The sequence below is a fragment of the Hydra viridissima genome, unplaced genomic scaffold (assembly GCF_058129835.1).
Source record: "Hydra viridissima isolate aposymbiotic clone 2 unplaced genomic scaffold, HvirCarnegie_v1 scaffold_12, whole genome shotgun sequence".
In the NCBI taxonomy this organism is placed as follows: domain Eukaryota; kingdom Metazoa; phylum Cnidaria; class Hydrozoa; order Anthoathecata; family Hydridae; genus Hydra; species Hydra viridissima.
The window spans coordinates 1,977,680-1,997,588 of record NW_028324311.1 but is presented as its reverse complement, the minus strand read 5'-3'; the positions used below and the strand labels follow the sequence as shown (position 1 = coordinate 1,997,588).

The window sequence follows — 19,909 nt, the reverse complement described above, 5'->3', positions numbered from 1 at the left end:
ATGTTTCCTTCAGTGTGTGGGAGTATCTTAGGGTGAATGTAACTGTGTACTGTGTGAATCAGTATTTATGCATGGATCGTGAATACTTTGTGTATGGCTCGTATAATGGTAAACTCGATGGCTACTAATGGTAGACTCAATGACTACTGAAACTTAAGATTAAAAAAAATATAGCAATAAAGTTTTAATGCAAAGAAACACTATATGCTTTTTCCTGATTCATAAAATATACAGCAATAATACTTACTGCTGGTTTTTTTTTCGTTTTTAATCTTATTCAAAACGTTTTAACAGAGTAACTCTTGTTAAGATCCTTCAATAGATCTTTCTAAGATCCTTTCACCTTCATTCTTGGAAAGAAGTCAATTTATCATTAAACATCGAGCTGACTTTTGCAACCCTAGGTTATGGAGTTATTTAAGCTTGAAAGTATGAAAAAAATAAAAGAGAATTTTCCTAAATTTTATAACTATCGATTTCCGACTTGTACCAAGAGAATTAACATGCAATGTTATGACTTTCACAAATAAAAAAATGAAATGTAATTCATAACATCTAACTTCCTCTATTCAAAACTATTGATTACACAGTGTAAAGAAGATGATCTTATCGTACACAGGAACATTAGATCTAATTCCAGCACAACAGTGCATTAACTCTCAGAAAACATCAGCTACACTTTGAAGCTGGGAAATTGACACAAGTCTTGAAATCATTGATGCTACATCATGTTCATCACCATCAAAATGTCTTCATACCGGTGTTATGTTTAAAGATTCCGAAGTGAAGCGTCAGTTTCATTTTAGAAAATCTTCAAGAAAGAAACAACTTCAAGAACTCCTGGAGTACTTTAAAGTCGTAATTCGCGGTTCATTCAATCAGATTTTAAAGAAATTGACAAAAACTTTAAAAAATATGAATCAGAATTTTTAATGACAATGATATTCTTTAAATCTAAATTAGATTCTGGTAGCTTTTTTCATTAAGTTATATGAATATTGAAATTATGAATTATTGAAAGCAAGGATTATGACTTTTTTTTCTAATCTGTGCCCAAATTATTTTTTCAATATTTTTCATTCAAGTTGAAACTTTAAGCTGATAAATTGTATAAATTAAGAAAGTTTAATTTAGAAAAATATTTTTACACAGCTTTAAAAAGAAATTAAAAATTTCCAAGACGCTCAAACAGATGTGCTTCGTTACATTTGAATATAAATGGTCTAGTATTTACATTAAAATGCTAAGAAACAATAAAAGGCATTATTTTAAAAAGTGCTTTTCAATTTTTAGATTGAATTGTTCAAAGTAACACATTTGTATTATTACAAACAGCGTAGAAAATATTTAAATATGGAACTGAATTTCACCAGAAGAGACTTATTCTAGTTAAAATGGCTTCTCATAACAAGAAAATGCAGAGAAAGATTTTTTGTATTTTATCGGCTTATTGAATTAAGAAAAGCCAAAACTTTACACTTTGCATTTTAGTTGGTGTGTTGAAGATTGACTATGCTCTTTAAGCAGATAAAGAAAAATTTTTTATAGATTAAAAGACCGTTGTGGCATGGCTTGAGATATACATAATCTTGACCGCCAAACAATTGGTCTCTTTTTCTTCGGTGTAAACCAAACAGTTTGCTTTATAAAAAAATTATTTAACTTTTTTTTATTCTGCTTTGTCAGCACGTTCCATTAAATGTTAGTACACAATTTAATCAAAAGCATTAACTATTTAATTATCATTTAACTCGCAAATAGATCTTACAATAAGATGATGACCCAAAGCTTGTGCCGGATTTGTTAAGGATTATTTGAAATCACAAATAAGAAAAGTTCTTGAATCGTCACAGAGTTTCAAGGAGCCTCACAGAGCCCAAATCTTTATCCTTTTGAGCATATTTTTGCAGTTCATCGACCTCTAATTAGTAAGTAGAAAACCAACCAAAAAAAACCATATATTTACTTTGATTAAAGAATTTTGGAACAACATTCTTAAGGAAGTTATCATTAATTTAGTTGACTCGATACCTCCTTGCTATGATACTTTTTTGAATGGAAATTGATATGCCACCAAATACAAACCGTCTTATTGAAACTGTCTTATTGAAAAAAAGAAAAGGTTTATAACTTTCGAAATAAAGTTTTATCAAAATTCAGTTGTTTCTAAACTTTTGCACGGAAACCTTTTCAAATAAAAGTTACTTTTCAATTAACCGTTATAATTTAGCACTTTTGTGGTTTGCATTGTGAATTGATTTAATATTAGGAACATTTGGTAAAAATTTAAGCTGATTTAAGAAAGTTTGTGAAAAGTTATACATAAAAAAACTGAAAAAAATTTAGTGTTTCTAAATATATAAATATATGCTTTAATTTAAGAACTGGTACTACTTTATTGCTTGCATTAAAATTTTTAATTGCTAAAGCTCTACCTTGACCTAAAGTGTTAGAAGTTAACGAATCACATAAATAATCCACGAACTACACATAGAAAACAAACGAACCATATTCGGACACACACATTGCGGGCAAGTTAAAATAACAGAAACATAAACACCTAACAACATAAAACAAACATAAAACCTGTAACACAATCAAACCCTAACAAGCATCACATACATTTATCACTGCTTTCACATTTAATATAAAGTTAGACTTCACTCTATAGATTTATTTTATTTGATCTACTTTATTAGTAAATAAAACAGCAAACAACTAAGTCATTATCTTTAACGCCTTTATAATATTGAACTATACTAGGCATAATCTATGACAGTGGCCTAGCCGGAGTGAAGTAAATATGGTTATTGTTGCATAATAGCATTTGAGTGATTAGTTCAATAAACGTCATCAGATTTAAATTATTCTAGTTGTAATCTAAAATTTTAAAACCACTTTTTTATTTTCAAAAAGGTTACAATTTTAATGCTACTTTTATACTGAGCAAAAAATTATAAAACAATTAGCAATTCATCATATTCAAAAAGGTTACATTTTTAAAGGTTTTAAACTGAGGTTTTAAACTTTTAAACTGAGCATAAACTTATTAAACACTAGTTTGAATCAGGGGAAGGATTGTGTTCATTACCCATCGTTACGCTTTTGTAAAAAAATTGAACCGTCTTGTCGTGCTTTTCTTCAATTATGTTTAACTCAACCGCATCGCAACCGAGTTGTTCCTTTTCTGTAGACATTCTTATTCCAATTGTTTTCTTTAAAATCCAAATCTATAAAAAAGTTCACTTAATTTAAATGATGCAATAAATTATGGACAATATTCTCGAAAAATTTGCATGTATTAAAAGAAAAGCACTTTTTACAAAAAATGAAAGCAAAATTTGAACATATGATTGAAAACAGCTCAACATCTCACTACGAAAGCATTTAGTCCACCAGACCATAATGACACAAGTGCCGCAGTAACAATGTTGTATGCAAGCAGATTGCCGTTTCCTATTCTAAATATACCTCCCATTTTTGATTCTGTATCGGCAAATAAACCAGTTGCAAACATTGCCCAAAACCCTGAAGCATAATGGACTCCAAACGCACCAAGTGGGTCATCAATTTTTAACAGTTCTAAGCTTTTTACAGCTCAAAAAGAAATAAAAAAAGTGCTTATCACAATACTCTTATAAAGTAAAGATATAAACAAAAGACCAAAAGACCGAAAGAGCAAAAGATTAAAAGAACAGAAAAACAAAAGATAAAAGAAAAGTAAATAGAATTAATAATAAACCTTTATATAATTGATGTGCAAATAAAGATATTAAGGTATGCAAAGTTCTTTTGGCTATTTTTCGTAATTATATAAAAGCGTATAAAACTGTTTATACTTATATAATATAACAATGGCGAGTAGCACAAACTTGGAAAAAAAAAATCAAAATTTATAGCTTCAAGTAAGGAGTGTTAACACTTACAAGTTATAAAAAAGCGCCAATATCTATATTTTTTGTACCATGTTTTAAACTAAATTCTGAACTGAGTTAACAACACCAAAAGTTATGTTTTTAAATCAATTTACCTCCATTGGCTATAAATCCACCAATAAAACCAATAAGTAAACCCTCCCATGGCCTGATGACATCGCAACATGCTGTTATTGAAACAACGCCTCCCAATATACCATGCGACAGCTCTGCAACATTTATCATATAGTTACGTTTGTTTCTTAATGCAAAAGAAAGTAATAGCCCGGATGCTCCTCCAGCAATAGCTCCGTTCATCGTCACAACTGCCACCTTACTAGCTAATTTCCAGGATCCTATACTTAGGAAAGTAAAAATAAACGAATAACAATTTTAATGGTTTTAAATAAGCCTTTCAATGTAATTGCAGATTTACGCTTGGTATTACGTAACCTTAGTTAATATAACATACCGTTACTCACTGCGAACGTTGAGCCACAGTTAAACCCGAGCCAACCCCACCATAAAAAAAAAGTTCCTGTTATAACGTTTATTGGGTCAGATATCTTAAAAGATTGTTTTGGTTCAATGAACTTGCCCTGCTGTGGTCCCAAAATGTAAGCAATTGTAAATGCAGCAGCACCTCCTGCCATATGTATAACGGCCGATCCAGCAAAATCATGCACACCTCTCTTGAATAACCATCCATTGCTATCCCAAACCCAATGCGCAGGAAACTCGTATATCAACCCAGTATTTGCAATAATAATTACAATGTAGGAAAATAAATGTATACGCTCTGCAATGGCGCCTGAAAAAAAATTAAATAAAACAAGCTTAAAAAAAACTGAATGAAACAACTTAAAAAATGCGTACCTCAAACAGAGTTGTAGGTGCAAATACCTATTGGTGAAAATAAATTTTTCTATTTTTTGTTTTAAATTTCTAATTGGAATTCGCCAGGAGGCTTTGTAACAAAAACACGTAATATCTCTTAGATCATTTTTCAAAATTTATTCTACATTCTATCCACTCCTAAATTTCTACTCAACCCATTACGTATATGTTACAAGAGGCTTGAACTTCCATAAAATAGCACCTAATACTCATTATGCGACCAGTGAAAACCTTTCAGGTCTTTTTTTAACTTAATAGTAATATAATATATTATATATTTTTGTTAATATATATATATATATATTAATATAATATATATTATATTGTTTAAATCAATATTAATAAAAATTAGAGATAAGTCGATTCCGATTCCAATTCTCCCGATTCTCAAGAAATCGTAAGAATCGCAACTCTCCACCTTTTTTAACAATTCCGATTCTTTCTAAAATGACTTTTTAACGACTTCACTTCTTTTATTAACACTCCCTTGATAGAGAGCCTATATACTCAGAGAGCGGACATACGGAAAACGGCGGCCATGTTTTTGCCAAACTAGCGTACGATCACACGTATGCCCGCTCTCTGAGTATATAGGCTCTCTATCCCTTGATAATTGAAATAAAATATTCACTCTTTGCCGTTGTGATTTTCTTTCGTTTAATTAACTTTAAATTTTCTTTGTTGCGTTTTATATGTTTGCTGAAGTTAAGTAAACTGTGAAGGAAAACCTTAACAAAAGTAAACGTTGCAAATACACAAAATACTGCCACAAAATTTCAATTGATATTTAAACCGGTGACAAGTACTATTATAATAATCTTATTTGCTTGTTTTATTATAATTATCATTGTTTGTATTATCATTTTTTATTATTACAGATGCTGTTTTTATTTCAGAATATACTATCATTATCATGCCAAAACGTAAGAAAAGTGAGGTATGGGACTATTTTGCGATCGATTTAAATGACACTAACTCTGCAATATGCAGCTTTTGAAAAACAGTTATATCCAGGGGTGGTGGCAGAACTTTTCAGTCATACACAACATCGAACATGCTAAAGCATTTAAATGCTTTTCATAAATCGGATATCAAAAATCAGAAACAGGATAAAGTTAGTATTATCGATTTTGATATATGCGCGGATAGCTCTACTGCAGGACCATCTTCTAAATCCAATCCTAACCCTGCTTGTGATACTCCTAAAACCATGGCAAGGGAACCTCGATCTACTACACTCACATCCGTATTCACAAGTCTCGGGCCTAAGTCTGAGGATGTGGAGATTAATACTAGAAGCTCTTCTTCTACACTTAGTTCTATAAAAATGAAGCCTAGATCTTCATTTCTTAAACAACAGACAATACACCAAGTGTTTGCAAAACCAGGCCTTTCACATCTACAGATCCGAAGTCAATAAAAATTAAAAGGCTTATTGCAGAAATGATATGCACAGATAACCAACCTGTTAGTATAGTAGAAAATCCTGGTTTCAAAAGGTTACTGCAGTTTTTGGAGCCAAGATATACAATTCTAAGAAGAAAACATTTCTAGACTATTGAAATTCCTAACACTTATTAGAAGGTATCAAGTAAAATTCGTTTTTTGGCAAAGAAAGCTGATCATGTTAATATAACTACCAACATGTGGAGCTCCACAGCTTATGTTGATTACATGAGCCTACATTTGCAGACAATGTGTTGACATTTCCTCACAGAAGATATGAAACAAATTCACATTTGTCTTTACGTGGTACCTTTTCCTTAGGAGCTCCACACTGCAGATAATCTTGTTAAATTTATGAATGAATCACTTGAGCGTTGGGGCTACTTGAAAAACTCAACGATGTAGTAAGAGATAATGCCAGAAATATTGTCTCTGCTATGGAAGTAGAGAAGTTTTCAAACATTCCTTGTCTTGCCCATACACTTCAGTTGGTTGTAAAAGATGGCTGTCTAGACAATGAACGCATTTCTTTACTAACTGCTACATGTAGAAGTAAAGTAGGACACTTAAATTGTTCGGTTAAATTGTACAAACTTTTGAGACAATCTCTAGAGATTTTGGGACTTCCTAAACACAGCATCATTCAAGATGAGGCAACTAGATGGAATAGCACCTTCCACATGCTAAACCGTTTAATTGAACAAAAAGATGCGATTCTGTTAGTAACGCCACATTTCCCAAAAGCTGCTCGACAAAACAAAGAATTGTCAACCGAAAAATCGGACAATTTGGTTTCTCTCGTTGCTGCTTTAAAAGTTTTTGAAAACATCACGCTCACTGCAAAATTATCAAAAGTAACCACTTCAGAAGTTATCCCAATAATAAATGCAGTTAACATGCCACTTGATTGCATCAAGGACTACGGAAATTTTCTTATCTGCGACCAGAAAAGAAGCCGGTAAACTCCGGAACGAGTGCAAATACTTGTGTTTTTGAACAAAAACCTTCATACAACATTCTGTTTATCTGATCACAATCCGTTACTTACAAATATATTATTTATTTCTTGTCATTAATAATAAGGTTATGCAAACATTCACTATATTTTTGTTATTTATTAACATGATATTAGTTAAGTTGCTATTATTTCACAAGGCCAACACGGTTTTTAAAGTAGGGGAGGGGGAAGGGCACACTCCAATATTTTGTAAAAAACCCCTCATTTTCGAGGTCAATTTAAAAAAAAGAAAAAAGTTTTCGATAAAAAGGAGTGGGGAGGGCGTGCTCCATAGAGCCTCGGTGTTATTAGCCCTGTTTCACTTGTACATATAACTGACTTTAATGTTTTTATTTTTAAAGTCCGTGTAAGTACTAAATTAACTATAAGCACTATCAGTTAAATTAAAATAATAAAAATCACAAAAGAATCGGAATCGGTAAAGAATCGGAATAGCAACTGAGAATCGGAATCGAAATCTGTATTTTTTGGAATCGGCCCATCTCTAATAAAAATTTATAGAGTCCAGAAAAAACTGCGATAGATTTGGCAGTCTAATCAAGTCAAAAATTAATCATACATTTAGTTCTTTAAATAACTTTTGAATGGCTATCATGAATTTAATGTAGGATAGGGCGGGGCTAGTTGAGCATAAGGGCAAGTTGGACATATAAAATATTTCAAAAACTATGCATCAAATGACAAAACATCTTATGGATGAAAGATAGTATACATAACGGTAATACAATCAGCATCAAATGGTTGTTGGACCACGGTCAAGTGAGTTGCTCGAGGACTCTTTCAATTTTGGACCAAAAAAGAAAAAAAATTTTTTTTTGCTATTTTTCTCTTAGGTTCTTAAAAAAACATTTATCTGGCATCACTTAAGTGTTGATATTTTACCCATTTATTTGACTTTCGATTATACTAAGCCATTTTTCACTAAGTATTATAGCTCTTTTTATAACCTAACTTTTCTGTCTCCTAGTCGGTGTAAGTAGAGCAGGTTTGAAAAAAATTAATAAAATTATTAAAAAAGCATTATCGGATACGGAGAAACAAAATTCGCTGGGTAAACATTTTAAGGTCCGTAAACACTTTTAATTTAATCATTATTAAATACTCTTAACAATTTAAATAATATCTGAACCCCTTTTTTTTAAAAAAAAAATATGTAAATGTGATTTTAAACTATAAAATATTTGCTTCTTTTAAAAATATTTTTACTTAAATATCACTCAATCAATAAAATATATAACTCAAAAATTCAGAAATAAAAATTTACTAACTTTATTTTCAACTTACCCTACACAGCTGCTTAACTTACCCCCCGCTGGGGTAGGGTTGAGCTGTTCGGTAAACGTCAGGAAATATTTTCTCAAACAAATCGAAAAACGCTTTTTTTCTAAAGCAATTTTTTGCAGATAAAGTTTTTTTTTCAAATCAAGAAGAAATTATGTAAATCCGACGCACCGTTCAAAGATCTATTAGATTAAGTAAAAATTGCTGAACTAGCCCCCTCCCCCTACCCTATTTAGTAAAAATTGCTCAACTAGCCCCCCCCCCCTATCCTATTCATATTCAGAACTTATCATATTAAAACCGAATATATTTTTAAGTGCAATGTGTTTCCGGTCAACATGTTTGTGTTTTTCGAGAAAATTATTACTATGTATTTTAAGTTTACATAATCATAGTCAAGTTGTAAATTGATGCTATAAATCTTTATTTAGATATAAAAGTCTTTACATAATTTTTTTTTTGTAACCATTTTATTTAAATCATTTAAATCCAAGTTTAAAAGTTGCACTTTTTCAAATTTTTATCTTTTTAAACTAATTTTATTTGTTTGAAAAAAAAAATTCTTTATTTTGGAAAATTTACCTGAAAAATTCAATTTACCTGAAATAATTGCAGTGGATGCTGAAGCAAACGACGATTGAAAAAAAAATTTAGTATACACGTGACCTTCACTCACGACGCTTACATCAGTGATAAAGTTGCCTTCTCCGGAAAATGAATTACCTTTGTTTTGATTTCGACCGAAACTAATTCCGTAACCAAAAAACCAATAAACAACTCCACCAATGCACACGTTTATCATATTCTTCATCATTAAATTTACTTTGTTCCTATCTGATACTAATCCTAAATAACACAATTATAAAGTTTGGAGATTGAGTCATAAAAATCATTTGCTATTTTTTTTACCTAGTTTTAGTAATAATGGGTTAAAATGGGGTATGTGGTTTAATAACTCTTATCGTGTGACTTCATCTATTTTCAGCATGATAAATCATTTAATGAGTCACGCCACTTTCAATATTTTATTTTTGAAAAAAACACAGGGTTTCAAAGAAATTAAGAGCTTATGTAAAACTACAAAAGAGGGGAAGAGAAAAGAAGATACTGGTTCAGAGTTTGTAATGAATACTGAGTTGGTAGGGTCAGTTTTAAAAGTTACACATGCAAGTTAGGATTCATTATTAGTTTTAGTGAAACAAATGAACATTCGATGTATCGATGTATCGATGAAGGTATCAATGAAGAAATATTAAACAATTTAGAACCTCATGATATGAAAAATAATGCTTAAGAAAGTGATAAAATTGTTGCGCTTTTTTTTACGTATGTTTATTGTAAAAGTGATTTTAAAATTAGAGAGCGTCAAAACAAATAACTCTGTTTCAAGTTTTGAGTAAAATATTTTATCCAATCAAAATATATTTTACCAAATTTAGAGTTCATTACCATTTTATGGAAATCCTATTAAATGGTTGGAAACCCTATTTTACTGGATTAACTAAATGCATCTATTTTTTAAAATGAATATTGAGTGGTACGAATCTCTTAACTTAAAGAAGAAGAAGAAAAAAAAAAAAAAAATACAAAACTGTATTAGCTTTGCTACGTATTTGACGCTGGTATTAAAGTCCCCACTTTTAATTTTCGAATAATTATACATTTATTCCTTTATCAAAAAGTTATTAACTTCAATGTTACTGATTTTTAGAACTAAAATGAACGTTTTTTCCATTGCTCTTACCCTTTGAAAAAATGCAAAAAAAATAACAATATCTCAAAAGCTAAATGTGATTGTTTTTCATGGATTTTTTATTTTTATTCTATTTATTTCATGTGTTAACACATAACTGCCAAGTCTCAAAGCTTAAACCTTACTACAACTGGAAAATCAAGTGTAAGTGTATGTAAAAAAAAAAATGCTTAAATTTACAAGATTTTGACCGTTTCCTGCATTTTTATGAAAGATAAAAACTTTTAGCGATATTTAGATTGCAAGAAATATATAAACTCACTTAAATCAATTTGAGTTTTTTTAAATTTTTAAATTTAATTGTTAAACCATTGGAAAATATTTAAGGATTCTTTCTTATTTCTTTAAATTAAAAGATTGAAAAATTAAAAGAGCAATTAGGCTTTGGTCTGAATAAAAAAATAGCTAAAAAACGAGTTTTTTCCTACAAATCAAACTATTGGGCGATAGTTTAAATGTGATTGTCAACGCTATATCAGTTTTAGTGATTTACTGTCCAATTGTGAAACAAGACATTAAACATAGTTAGACTAATTATCATTATACTTCAAATATTTTTTATTTAGATTTACTGAATATGTTCAAACCATGAAATTATGATTAGGGTCCTGAAAAAAGTCCTGCTGTATCTACGTTAGTGTTAGGATCACAAATTGTCAAATAAAGGTTCTGAAGAGTGTCAGTGGGAGTGTCATTACTTAACCTCATGTCAATACAACCTTCGTTAAACTGTCTAATAGAGCAGTGAGATAGTATATCAGGAAACGATTTCTACAGACTTTGGAGGCCTTAGAAAGTTGAATCAACGGGTGTCATAAATTTTAAAGAAAAACAAAATAGTGAGAGATTACGTTTCCAATCAAAACCAAAATGCTAGTATTAACTGACTAAAGAAACTAAAAAATCGAAAGTAATGATAAAATTGTGATAGGAAATTGTGGTAGGGAAGACCGATTCTCGTTAACTACAGTTTCAGTTTTTTAGCTCTGTGCATTTTTTTGAAAATATCAAACCGCAGTTTATAAGAATATGCTTGGCAACTAAGAATCTTATAAAAAATAGTTTGTGGCCAAAAAATGGACATTTAAAAGAGAAAGAAAAATCTGCAGCGTACCTCGTGTCGGGATAAGCTGTATTTACCCTCGAAGTAAGTTGGCACGCCAAAAAAAAGGAGAAATGTTTAGCAACATTAGGCATCTTTTTCTAGCGCATCGTTTTTATAAAATCTTTTGATTACTGTTGATACTTCATCGAACCTCACTTTTTAGCCTAATCCTTTTTCCCCCCTTAAACCAATACAATATTTAAAAGAAAAGATATATCAAGGAAAAAAATAATATCAAAACAAAATTTTGAAGCTAATTAATTTCATTGTTGCATAATATCAATAGCAACAGCTACACTGCTCACCATCACCATTGCTGTTGCTCCTACGATGCGGAACTCGTGAACCCAAAGGCGACTTTTAATACAATGAAATCATTTTTGCCCAAGTTTACTCTTAGAAAAGATTCCAACACAAGCCAAACAAAATCATTCGTCATTATCATAGTCAAATTTCATAATTTAGACTTTTTTTCCATTATAACTCATTTTTCTAGTTGGTTTTTTATTCATCGAACTTTTAAATTTATTAATTTTTTTTTTCCTTTGCCATATAACTTTTCATTCTTTGCAGATTCCTTTTCTTTTTTTAAAACACATAATTTAGTAACAAAAGTTACAAAACTTGTAAAGGCTTGCAGAAAAAAACACAAGAATCGCTCTAAGTTTTATGCGCATACGCTAATTACCCTGACACTAAATCGGAAAAACCGGAAAATGAAATAGTTAAGTAGGAAGGTTCCATGGTAACATTGGAAACTTCTGGTGGAAAGTTCTAAAGTTAGAATAGCGTGTAAACTTAGCCCTGAAGCCAACTTGGCCCGGTCTCCCCTACTATAAATAAATGACACATTTTTAAAAAATATAAAATCACTAGAGTGATCGAGAGGGTTCCAGAAAACCAAATTGTTGCATAGTTACTAAAGGTCTGCTTATCATTTCATTTCCATATCGTTATTATTCTGATATGATAACAGACAAAATCATCGGAAAGAAATCATCGGAAAGAAAATCATCGGAAAAAATTCACCGGAATGACGAGAGTTCCGGTATATACCGAGACTTAAACTGACTAGAATACCGGGTAAAATTTTTATAACAGTTTTACTTCGTAACCATTCCGATAACACTTTTTTTTCCGATATTATATCAATATGATAACGATATGGAAACGAAAGGATACGCAGACCCTTAATAGTTACCATTAAAAAAAAATGCTTATGCATTGAACATTTGTTTTTTTTAAAAAAAATCTTTATTGACGTCTTTGGAATAATAAACTTAATAGGACAATTACGTTGCACGTCTTATTTATTTATAATGCTATAAATTCATTTAAGATTAATAAAAGACTTTTAGTTGACGCGTCACATCTGGTTGCGAGATTTTTTAAAAGAGAAAGAGTTTAACAACCCAAAAAGGAAATAATCAACACAGTCTAAAGCTACACATTTATTTTGCAGAGGGGTGCTGGGATTGTTATCACTTATCGTCGTGCTGAACATATTGGAAAGAAGTGAGATAAAGAAAAAAAAATTAATAAATCGCTGAAGCAGTTGGAGCGCTGAGACCGGATGGATTATCTCGAAGGAAAACCATGTTTTTATTACGCATTTACAGACAATCCCTTTAGCAAATGCGTAATAAATTAGTTGCTAAAAAAAACTTTGCAAACAAACAAAAGCGATTATAAAAAATTCTATGAAACGGCACGCAAAAAGTTAATTTGTAAAAATGGCTTTGGAATTTTAAAACAATGCAAAGAAACTATTTTAAACATCAATTTAGTAACCGTAAGGTTTTTAGGGAGCCCTAACCCCCAACTCTCGATTTGCTGGGATATTGTGTGCTTTTTTTTTGTTTTTCATGTGTTTTTAATGGTTTAGATTTGTTTTTAGACCTTTAACATAAAAAAATAATTTGAAAAATAGTCTCTGAATTTTACAATTTATCTTGACTGGTGCATCTCGTCACGCCGCTCGTCTTGAACTGACTCGTAAAATAATCTTTTAAGACGTCATCTTATCAAGAGTTAATTCTTTGGAGGTACTAAAAAAATTCCTGGTATGCAGAGTAACACCTGCTAGCAATTTAACTTATGATTTTTAAGCATTTAAGTTTTACGAATAAAAATGTTGTTGTTAAGAAGTATAATGAAACAAGAGCTTTATCTATAAAAGATTTCTTCACATTTGAAGAAGTGACGTTTTGTGACGGGAATTTTTTACAAATAATAGACCTCTTGTCTACACGAGTGAGAGCGATATGCAAGAAGTGCCCCTTACCATCTGATACTTTGAAAAAAAGTTATTACCGGTTATTAGAAGCGCTTTAGCTACGGAACATGAAACGAACCTAAAAGCAACAACAGTTTTCTATAAGAAAAAAAGAAGTGGAAACTTGATCAATCAAATTGAAACTTGGGATCATGTGATCAACGAAATTGCTTTCACTAGCGAGGTTATCATCATTCAAATTGTCATTCGATAATATAAACCATAATTGAAATATTTAAATAAAATGGCAGAAACGTGCACAGAGTTGAAACTCGATTTGAAAGAGAGGATTTAACACGTGCTAATTAGAAACTTTTTCCATTTAAAAAAAGGAGCGAAAAAGTTTCGCTACTGAAAACAAAACGAACGTAGTCAACGTAGACGAAAAGGAGATTGAGAAGTGTGTATTTAATTTCGCTCTCATTTGCTTTATGTTATTTTGTGGTTTAACCGTGAGAAACATTTTGTTATGTGAATTAGCAAATAAAAAAACCGAAATTCACGGAAATGGATAAATGGTTCCTCAAATTGAATTTTAACTTTAAATAATGTTCAGTGTTACAAATATACTACAAATACCTGACTCTAATAAAGCGAACCCCGTATGCATAGTAAATGTGATGAAGGCGCACATAATTATCCAAACCGCATCTACAGCCTCCTCTTCTTCTTCGCCTCCGAACGGATTTTTAATTTCTGTATCATTCATATTTCAATGCCGGTGCCTTCTGGTCCAAAAACAGCAAATGCAAAGAGAAAGTAGTTTTATAATTCTGCTAGTTTTATCGAATGGAGCAAAAAAGTTTTTCGCGATAATTTTTTTTAAGTTTCAAGCAATTAAAATATCTATTATTGTTAAGAAGTAATTCTTATGGTCACTACTTGTTATGAAATCTTTTACATTTTTACAATAAATGGTCAATATATCTTCAATTTATAATATTGGTTTTAAATAATGGCTGAAAGTAAAGACTCATTTCTTCACTTCGGTAATCCAGTGATGATGATAGATATCAAAGATGGTGCGCAAAAGCTATTTCAAAAGCTCATTAAGTTTGATTTCCATCACTTGAACTATTTTTTGTTTTGTTTTGGTTTTGTTTCAGTAAAAATTTCATATATCGCGCGGTGCGCAATAGCAAAAAAAAAAGATGATGGCATGTTAAAGGATGTTATACCGATATACATAATTAGAAAAATGTAATTGCAGCTTTTTTTAAAAACACATAAAATCAATTAGAATTCAGTTAAAGAGATTAACATCCGAATAAAATATTTCATTGCAAAAAAAAAATAAAATTTGGCGAGCCAAAATTTATTTTGAAATTTTCTGAAGTTATTCAGTAAAAAAAAAAAGTTTTTATAAAAACTTAGTTTTATTATTTTTCTGGAAGAAAAATTTTGTAAAGATTTCAGTTGACAAAAACCAAATTATGATAATAAACTTTATTTGCCCATAAAATTTTAAGGAATCCTGAAGCAATGTTAAAATCTTCACGAAAGAAAACCGTCCTAAAATAAACAAAGTTTCAAACAAATTTAAAAAAAAAGTCATTAGTAATTCAAAGTGTGTATGTAACAAACTTATAAGTAACCGCTAATAATCGACTGATAAATTTCAAAGATATTTGCTTTATAATTGATGGTATCAAGAATGGGAATTAAAGCTAAGCATCAGAGTCTCGGAGGTTTCGTATGTGCGATACCATCAACGGTATTCTGAAGTTGATATCGGAACATTCCGTACTACCGGGGCCGATGCCAATTCGGTATCGGCATCGCAAGAGTGGGTATCGTAAAATAGGTACCAATCCAGTGAGTACACGATACTTTCCGCACTAAAACTCTGATACTTAGTTAAAACTAAAGTATGGTAGCATTCTCAGCACTATTCAGCTATTGACTTGTTCAAGCAATTTAAAACATTCAGATTAATACAAAAAACGACTGGAATGACAATAGGAGACGTCAGCAGCTTGATAAAGAAGTGCAGTAGTACATAGACACATACATACATACATACATACATACATACATACATACATACATACATACATACATACATACATACATACATACATACATACATACATACATACATACATACATACATACATACATACATACATACATACATACATACATACATACATACATACATACATACATACTTACATACATACATACATACATACATACATACATACATACATACATACATACATACATACATACATACATACATACATACATACATACATACATACATACATACATACATACATACATACATACATACATACATACATACATACATACATACATACATACATACATACATACATACATACATACATACATAAATACTCATAGTATTTTTTGAAAAAGACCCTGTTAAAAGAAAAGAAGAGAATATTTTGAAAACGAACTTTAGGAGACCATGAGGAGAGTTTTAAGATATTGTGAATATTTCTAAACTTGAGATTTTAGGCCAGGGTTAAGGTGTTAAAAGAGAATAATTTCATCTTAAGATTTAATTTCATAAAAAACGCTTAAGAAAACTAATTATTTACTTTAAAAAACAAGAAGGACAAGCGGTAAGTATTATTGTTATATATTTTTAAATATAATTAAATATATAATAATATACATCTATATCTATTTTTATACAATATATATTTCGAGTTAGAAGAAAGCATATCGTTAATTGTTGCATTATGATTTTTCTGTGAAAGCCTCACGGTAATCAAAAGTGTTAGAGGTCAACGAGATTACAATTTACACGAACTATAGACGAATCTTACGTCTCCCACTCAAGTAACAGCCTGACCAATGCTTTTTTGTTTTTATAAAGAGGTGATTTAAAAAGCAAGTTAAAAACAAAAGATTATAGCAAGCTTTGTGTAATTATTCTTCTGTTAGATTAGCGAAAGTATAAAATTACTCTTTTATGAAAGAGCACTCCTTCGACTTGTACACAATGTCTCGATTAAATCAAATAGATACTTTGATCTTCATAAAAAAGAAGTCTTCTAAAGCTTTTGTTGTGTCGAATTAAAATAGCTTAAAATATACCGGTTTTCAACCAGATGAACTTGTAATAACCAAAATGATAAAAGGAAGCACTAGTGGATATTTCCATGTGCCAATAAGAACAGTTTGTATATTAAAGCAACTGGTTTACAATTAAAATGTCTTTGAAGTTGCTTTTTGTTACGATTTGCTTTTCGTTGGTGAGTTCTATTGTGTAAACTTTATAGCTATTTGTGTGTGCTATGTGAGAGAAACTCACATAATCGTTAAATATCGAATTTTATCGATTTTATTACAAGATTTCGTTTAACATCAGGTTATTGCCAAACCACTATATGAAGAAGATTACGATGAGTTTTTGGATGATTTCGAAAGGTAAATTGTTTGTTAAAAAGAACATAACTAAAAACTGTATTTGCTCATCTGTATGTTTGCATAAAAACAAACTCAAGTAAATGGAGTTATATTTTACAATAAATTCTTTTCAATACCGGCGAACAAAATATTGTTATGACAATTAATGCAGCTGGATTTAACGAACTTTAGGGTGCACTAACCAAATATTACTTCGAATTCTTCGAATTGTTCTCTCTCAATATGAGCGCTATTTTAGTTAAAACAACAACAACAAAAATAAAAAAAACAACTAAACTTTTGCTTGATTCTTGATTTTATTTAACTTAACATGTTTTTTTAATTACAGCTTCATTACACATGTTTTTTAATTACAGCTTCATCACAGATACATTTTTAAAAGTGGGAACAGTTTAACCTGAAAATAAATTGCTTCAGTTTCTTATTTGTAAAGAAGTTTTTATAACATTTATATAAGATTTATTGTTTCTTTTTTCCTCATACGACTATAAAATGTAAACTTCGTCTTAATTTTTTTAAGTGAACATCTACTCCGAAAAAAATCACCCTACATAGGCTACTCGGTTGAAGGAACAATAGCTCCCGAAGTGCAATCAAAAAGAAATTTTCAACGCTTTAACAAGAAAGACTTTATGGAAGAAAATGAGGAGAACGATGATGTGCTTCAAAAAAAATCACCCTACATAGGCTACCCGGTTGAAGGAACAATAGCTCCCGAAGTGCAACCAAAAAGAAGTTTTCAACGCTTTAACAAGAAAGACTTTATGGAAGAAAATGAGGAGAACGATGATGTGCTTCAAAAAAAATCACCCTACATAGGCTACCCGGTTGAAGGAACAATAGCTCCCAAAGTGCAACCAAAAAGAAATTTTCAACGCTTTAACAAGAAAGACTTTATGGAAGAAAATGAGGAAAACGATGATGTGCTTCAAAAAAAATCACCCTACATAGGCTACCCGGTTGAAGGAACAATAGCTCCCGAAGTGCAACCAAAAAGAAATTTTCAACGCTTTAACAAGAAAGACTTTATGGAAGAAAATGAGGAGAACGATGATGTGCTTCAAAAAAAATCACCCTACATAGGCTACCCGGTTGAAGGAACAATAGCTCCCAAAGTGCAACCAAAAAGAAATTTTCAACGCTTTAACAAGAAAGACTTTATGGAAGAAAATGAGGAGAACGATGATGTGCTTCAAAAAAAATCACCCTACATAGGCTACCCGGTTGAAGGAACAATAGCTCCCGAAGTGCAACCAAAAAGAAGTTTTCAACGCTTTAACAAGAAAGACTTTATGGAAGAAAATGAGGAGAACGATGATGTGCTTCAAAAAAAATCACCCTACATAGGCTACCCGGTTGAAGGAACAATAGCTCCCAAAGTGCAACCAAAAAGAAATTTTCAACGCTTTAACAAGAAAGACTTTATGGAAGAAAATGAGGAGAACGATGATGTGCTTCAAAAAAAATCACCCTACATAGGCTACCCGGTTGAAGGAACAATAGCTCCCGAAGTGCAACCAAAAAGAAGTTTTCAACGCTTTAACAAGAAAGACTTTATGGAAGAAAATGAGGAGAACGATGATGTGCTTCAAAAAAAATCACCCTACATAGGCTACCCGGTTGAAGGAACAATAGCTCCCAAAGTGCAACCAAAAAGAAATTTTCAACGCTTTAACAAGAAAGACTTTATGGAAGAAAATGAGGAGAACGATGATGTGCTTCAAAAAAAATCACCCTACATAGGCTACCCGGTTGAAGGAACAATAGCTCCCGAAGTGCAACCAAAAAGAAATTTTCAACGCTTTAACAAGAAAGACTTTATGGAAGAAAATGAGGAGAACGATGATGTGCTTCAAAAAAAATCACCCTACATAGGCTACCCGGTTGAAGGAACAATAGCTCCCGAAGTGAAATCAAAAAGAAATTTTCAACGCTTTAACAAAAAAAATATCATGGAGGAAAATGAGGAGGACGATGTGTTTCGAAGAGAATTACCCTACCCAAGTTCAGGAAAAAGAAACTATCATGATGTGTTTCGAAAAAAATTACCCTACATAGTCTACCTAACTAAATATAATAAAAGAAATTATCAGCGTTCGTATGGAAAACCCGCGTCATTCTAACGTTATTAAAAACATTTATACATAGTTTATTTTTATTATTTGTAGTTTTTTGAGTATTGCTCATAAAATATCATTTCAAATACCGAAGAAATGGAAACTCAAAATAATATCTGTAACTTGTAAGACACAATAACCTTCTTATACCTCAATATTGACGCAAAGTTAGGTTAAGACGTTTTTTTTTCATTTTTAATGCGATAAAAAAAAAAAGATAATAATGAAACAGCTTAGTAACTGCTCAGATCTCTATTAAACTTCAACAGCTTATCTAATTGAGCAAACCTGTCTAAAAATATAGAGGAATTAACCATGTAAATAAAGCAATATAATAATTCCCAAACACTTTTTATTAATTAGAACTTTAAACGCTTAAACCAACATATAAAAGAACAAATACTTGTGTTCTTCTTGGCATTCAACCTATTTCTATTTATTATGAGGTTTAGAAAGATGTTAAGCTTAATCAAATATGCAGATATAGAGTGACTTTAGGGAGTTGCTTGGCTGTTTAAAGAAAGAATTACTCGTATTACTCTGTTTTGAAGTGAAGTGACTTTAGAAAAACACGGTATTATAGATTATAATGGGGCACCAATACACCATTACAAAGAAAAACTAGAAAAAGTTTTAAAACAAGTTTTTAGCATAAGCTTTATGTTTTCATTTTCGAACTTTATTAATTTTATGCC

At 30.8% G+C, this 19,909-nt stretch overlaps 4 protein-coding genes across 4 annotated transcripts; 3 read left to right on the top strand and 1 right to left on the bottom strand.

Moving 5' to 3' along the window:
* Positions 1–2,858: 2,858 nt before the first annotated feature.
* On the bottom strand, positions 2,859–14,574 carry LOC145194513 (putative ammonium transporter 3). The gene is made up of 6 exons (XM_090068291.1): positions 14,269–14,574; positions 9,157–9,402; positions 4,387–4,725; positions 4,031–4,270; positions 3,377–3,597; positions 2,859–3,230 (listed from the first exon to the last, which is right to left on the bottom strand). Exons 1-6 carry the CDS (start codon positions 14,396–14,398, stop codon positions 3,057–3,059), a joined length of 1,350 nt encoding a protein of 449 aa, XP_089924417.1. The 5' UTR covers positions 14,399–14,574; the 3' UTR covers positions 2,859–3,056.
* LOC149880705 (uncharacterized) lies at positions 5,866–7,308 on the top strand. The gene has a single exon (XM_090068293.1). The coding sequence runs from the start codon at positions 5,866–5,868 to the stop codon at positions 6,229–6,231; it is 366 nt and encodes a 121-aa protein (XP_089924419.1). The 3' UTR covers positions 6,232–7,308.
* Positions 6,695–7,308, top strand: LOC149880704 (zinc finger BED domain-containing protein 4-like). The gene has a single exon (XM_090068292.1). It carries the CDS (start codon positions 6,695–6,697, stop codon positions 7,217–7,219), a length of 525 nt encoding a protein of 174 aa, XP_089924418.1. The 3' UTR covers positions 7,220–7,308.
* A 2,194-nt stretch (positions 14,575–16,768) lies between the features above and the next one.
* On the top strand, positions 16,769–19,324 carry LOC149880703 (uncharacterized). The gene is made up of 3 exons (XM_090068499.1): positions 16,769–16,922; positions 17,039–17,097; positions 17,618–19,324. The coding sequence occupies exons 1-3, from the start codon at positions 16,881–16,883 to the stop codon at positions 19,218–19,220; spliced, it is 1,704 nt and encodes a 567-aa protein (XP_089924625.1). The 5' UTR covers positions 16,769–16,880; the 3' UTR covers positions 19,221–19,324.
* Positions 19,325–19,909: the final 585 nt, after the last annotated feature.

What these genes read in the sequence shown, in the direction of transcription:
- LOC149880705 (XM_090068293.1), top strand. Translation starts at nt 5,866, where the DNA reads ATGCTAAAGCATTTAAATGCTTTTCATAAATCGGATATCAAAAATCAG.
- LOC149880704 (XM_090068292.1), top strand. Translation starts at nt 6,695, where the DNA reads ATGGAAGTAGAGAAGTTTTCAAACATTCCTTGTCTTGCCCATACACTT.
- LOC145194513 (XM_090068291.1), bottom strand. Translation starts at nt 14,398, where the DNA reads ATGAATGATACAGAAATTAAAAATCCGTTCGGAGGCGAAGAAGAAGAG. An exon ending in ATCCACTGCAATTATTTCAG is followed by an intron (nt 4,726 to 9,156) that starts GTAAATTGAATT and finishes ATTTTTTTTCAG; the next exon opens with GCGCCATTGCAGAGCGTATA. An exon ending in TGGATTTATAGCCAATGGAG is followed by an intron (nt 3,598 to 4,030) that starts GTAAATTGATTT and finishes TTTCTTTTTGAG; the next exon opens with CTGTAAAAAGCTTAGAACTG.
- LOC149880703 (XM_090068499.1), top strand. Translation starts at nt 16,881, where the DNA reads ATGTCTTTGAAGTTGCTTTTTGTTACGATTTGCTTTTCGTTG. An exon ending in TTACGATTTGCTTTTCGTTG is followed by an intron (nt 16,923 to 17,038) that starts GTGAGTTCTATT and finishes GTTTAACATCAG; the next exon opens with GTTATTGCCAAACCACTATA. An exon ending in TTTTTGGATGATTTCGAAAG is followed by an intron (nt 17,098 to 17,617) that starts GTAAATTGTTTG and finishes AATTTTTTTAAG; the next exon opens with TGAACATCTACTCCGAAAAA.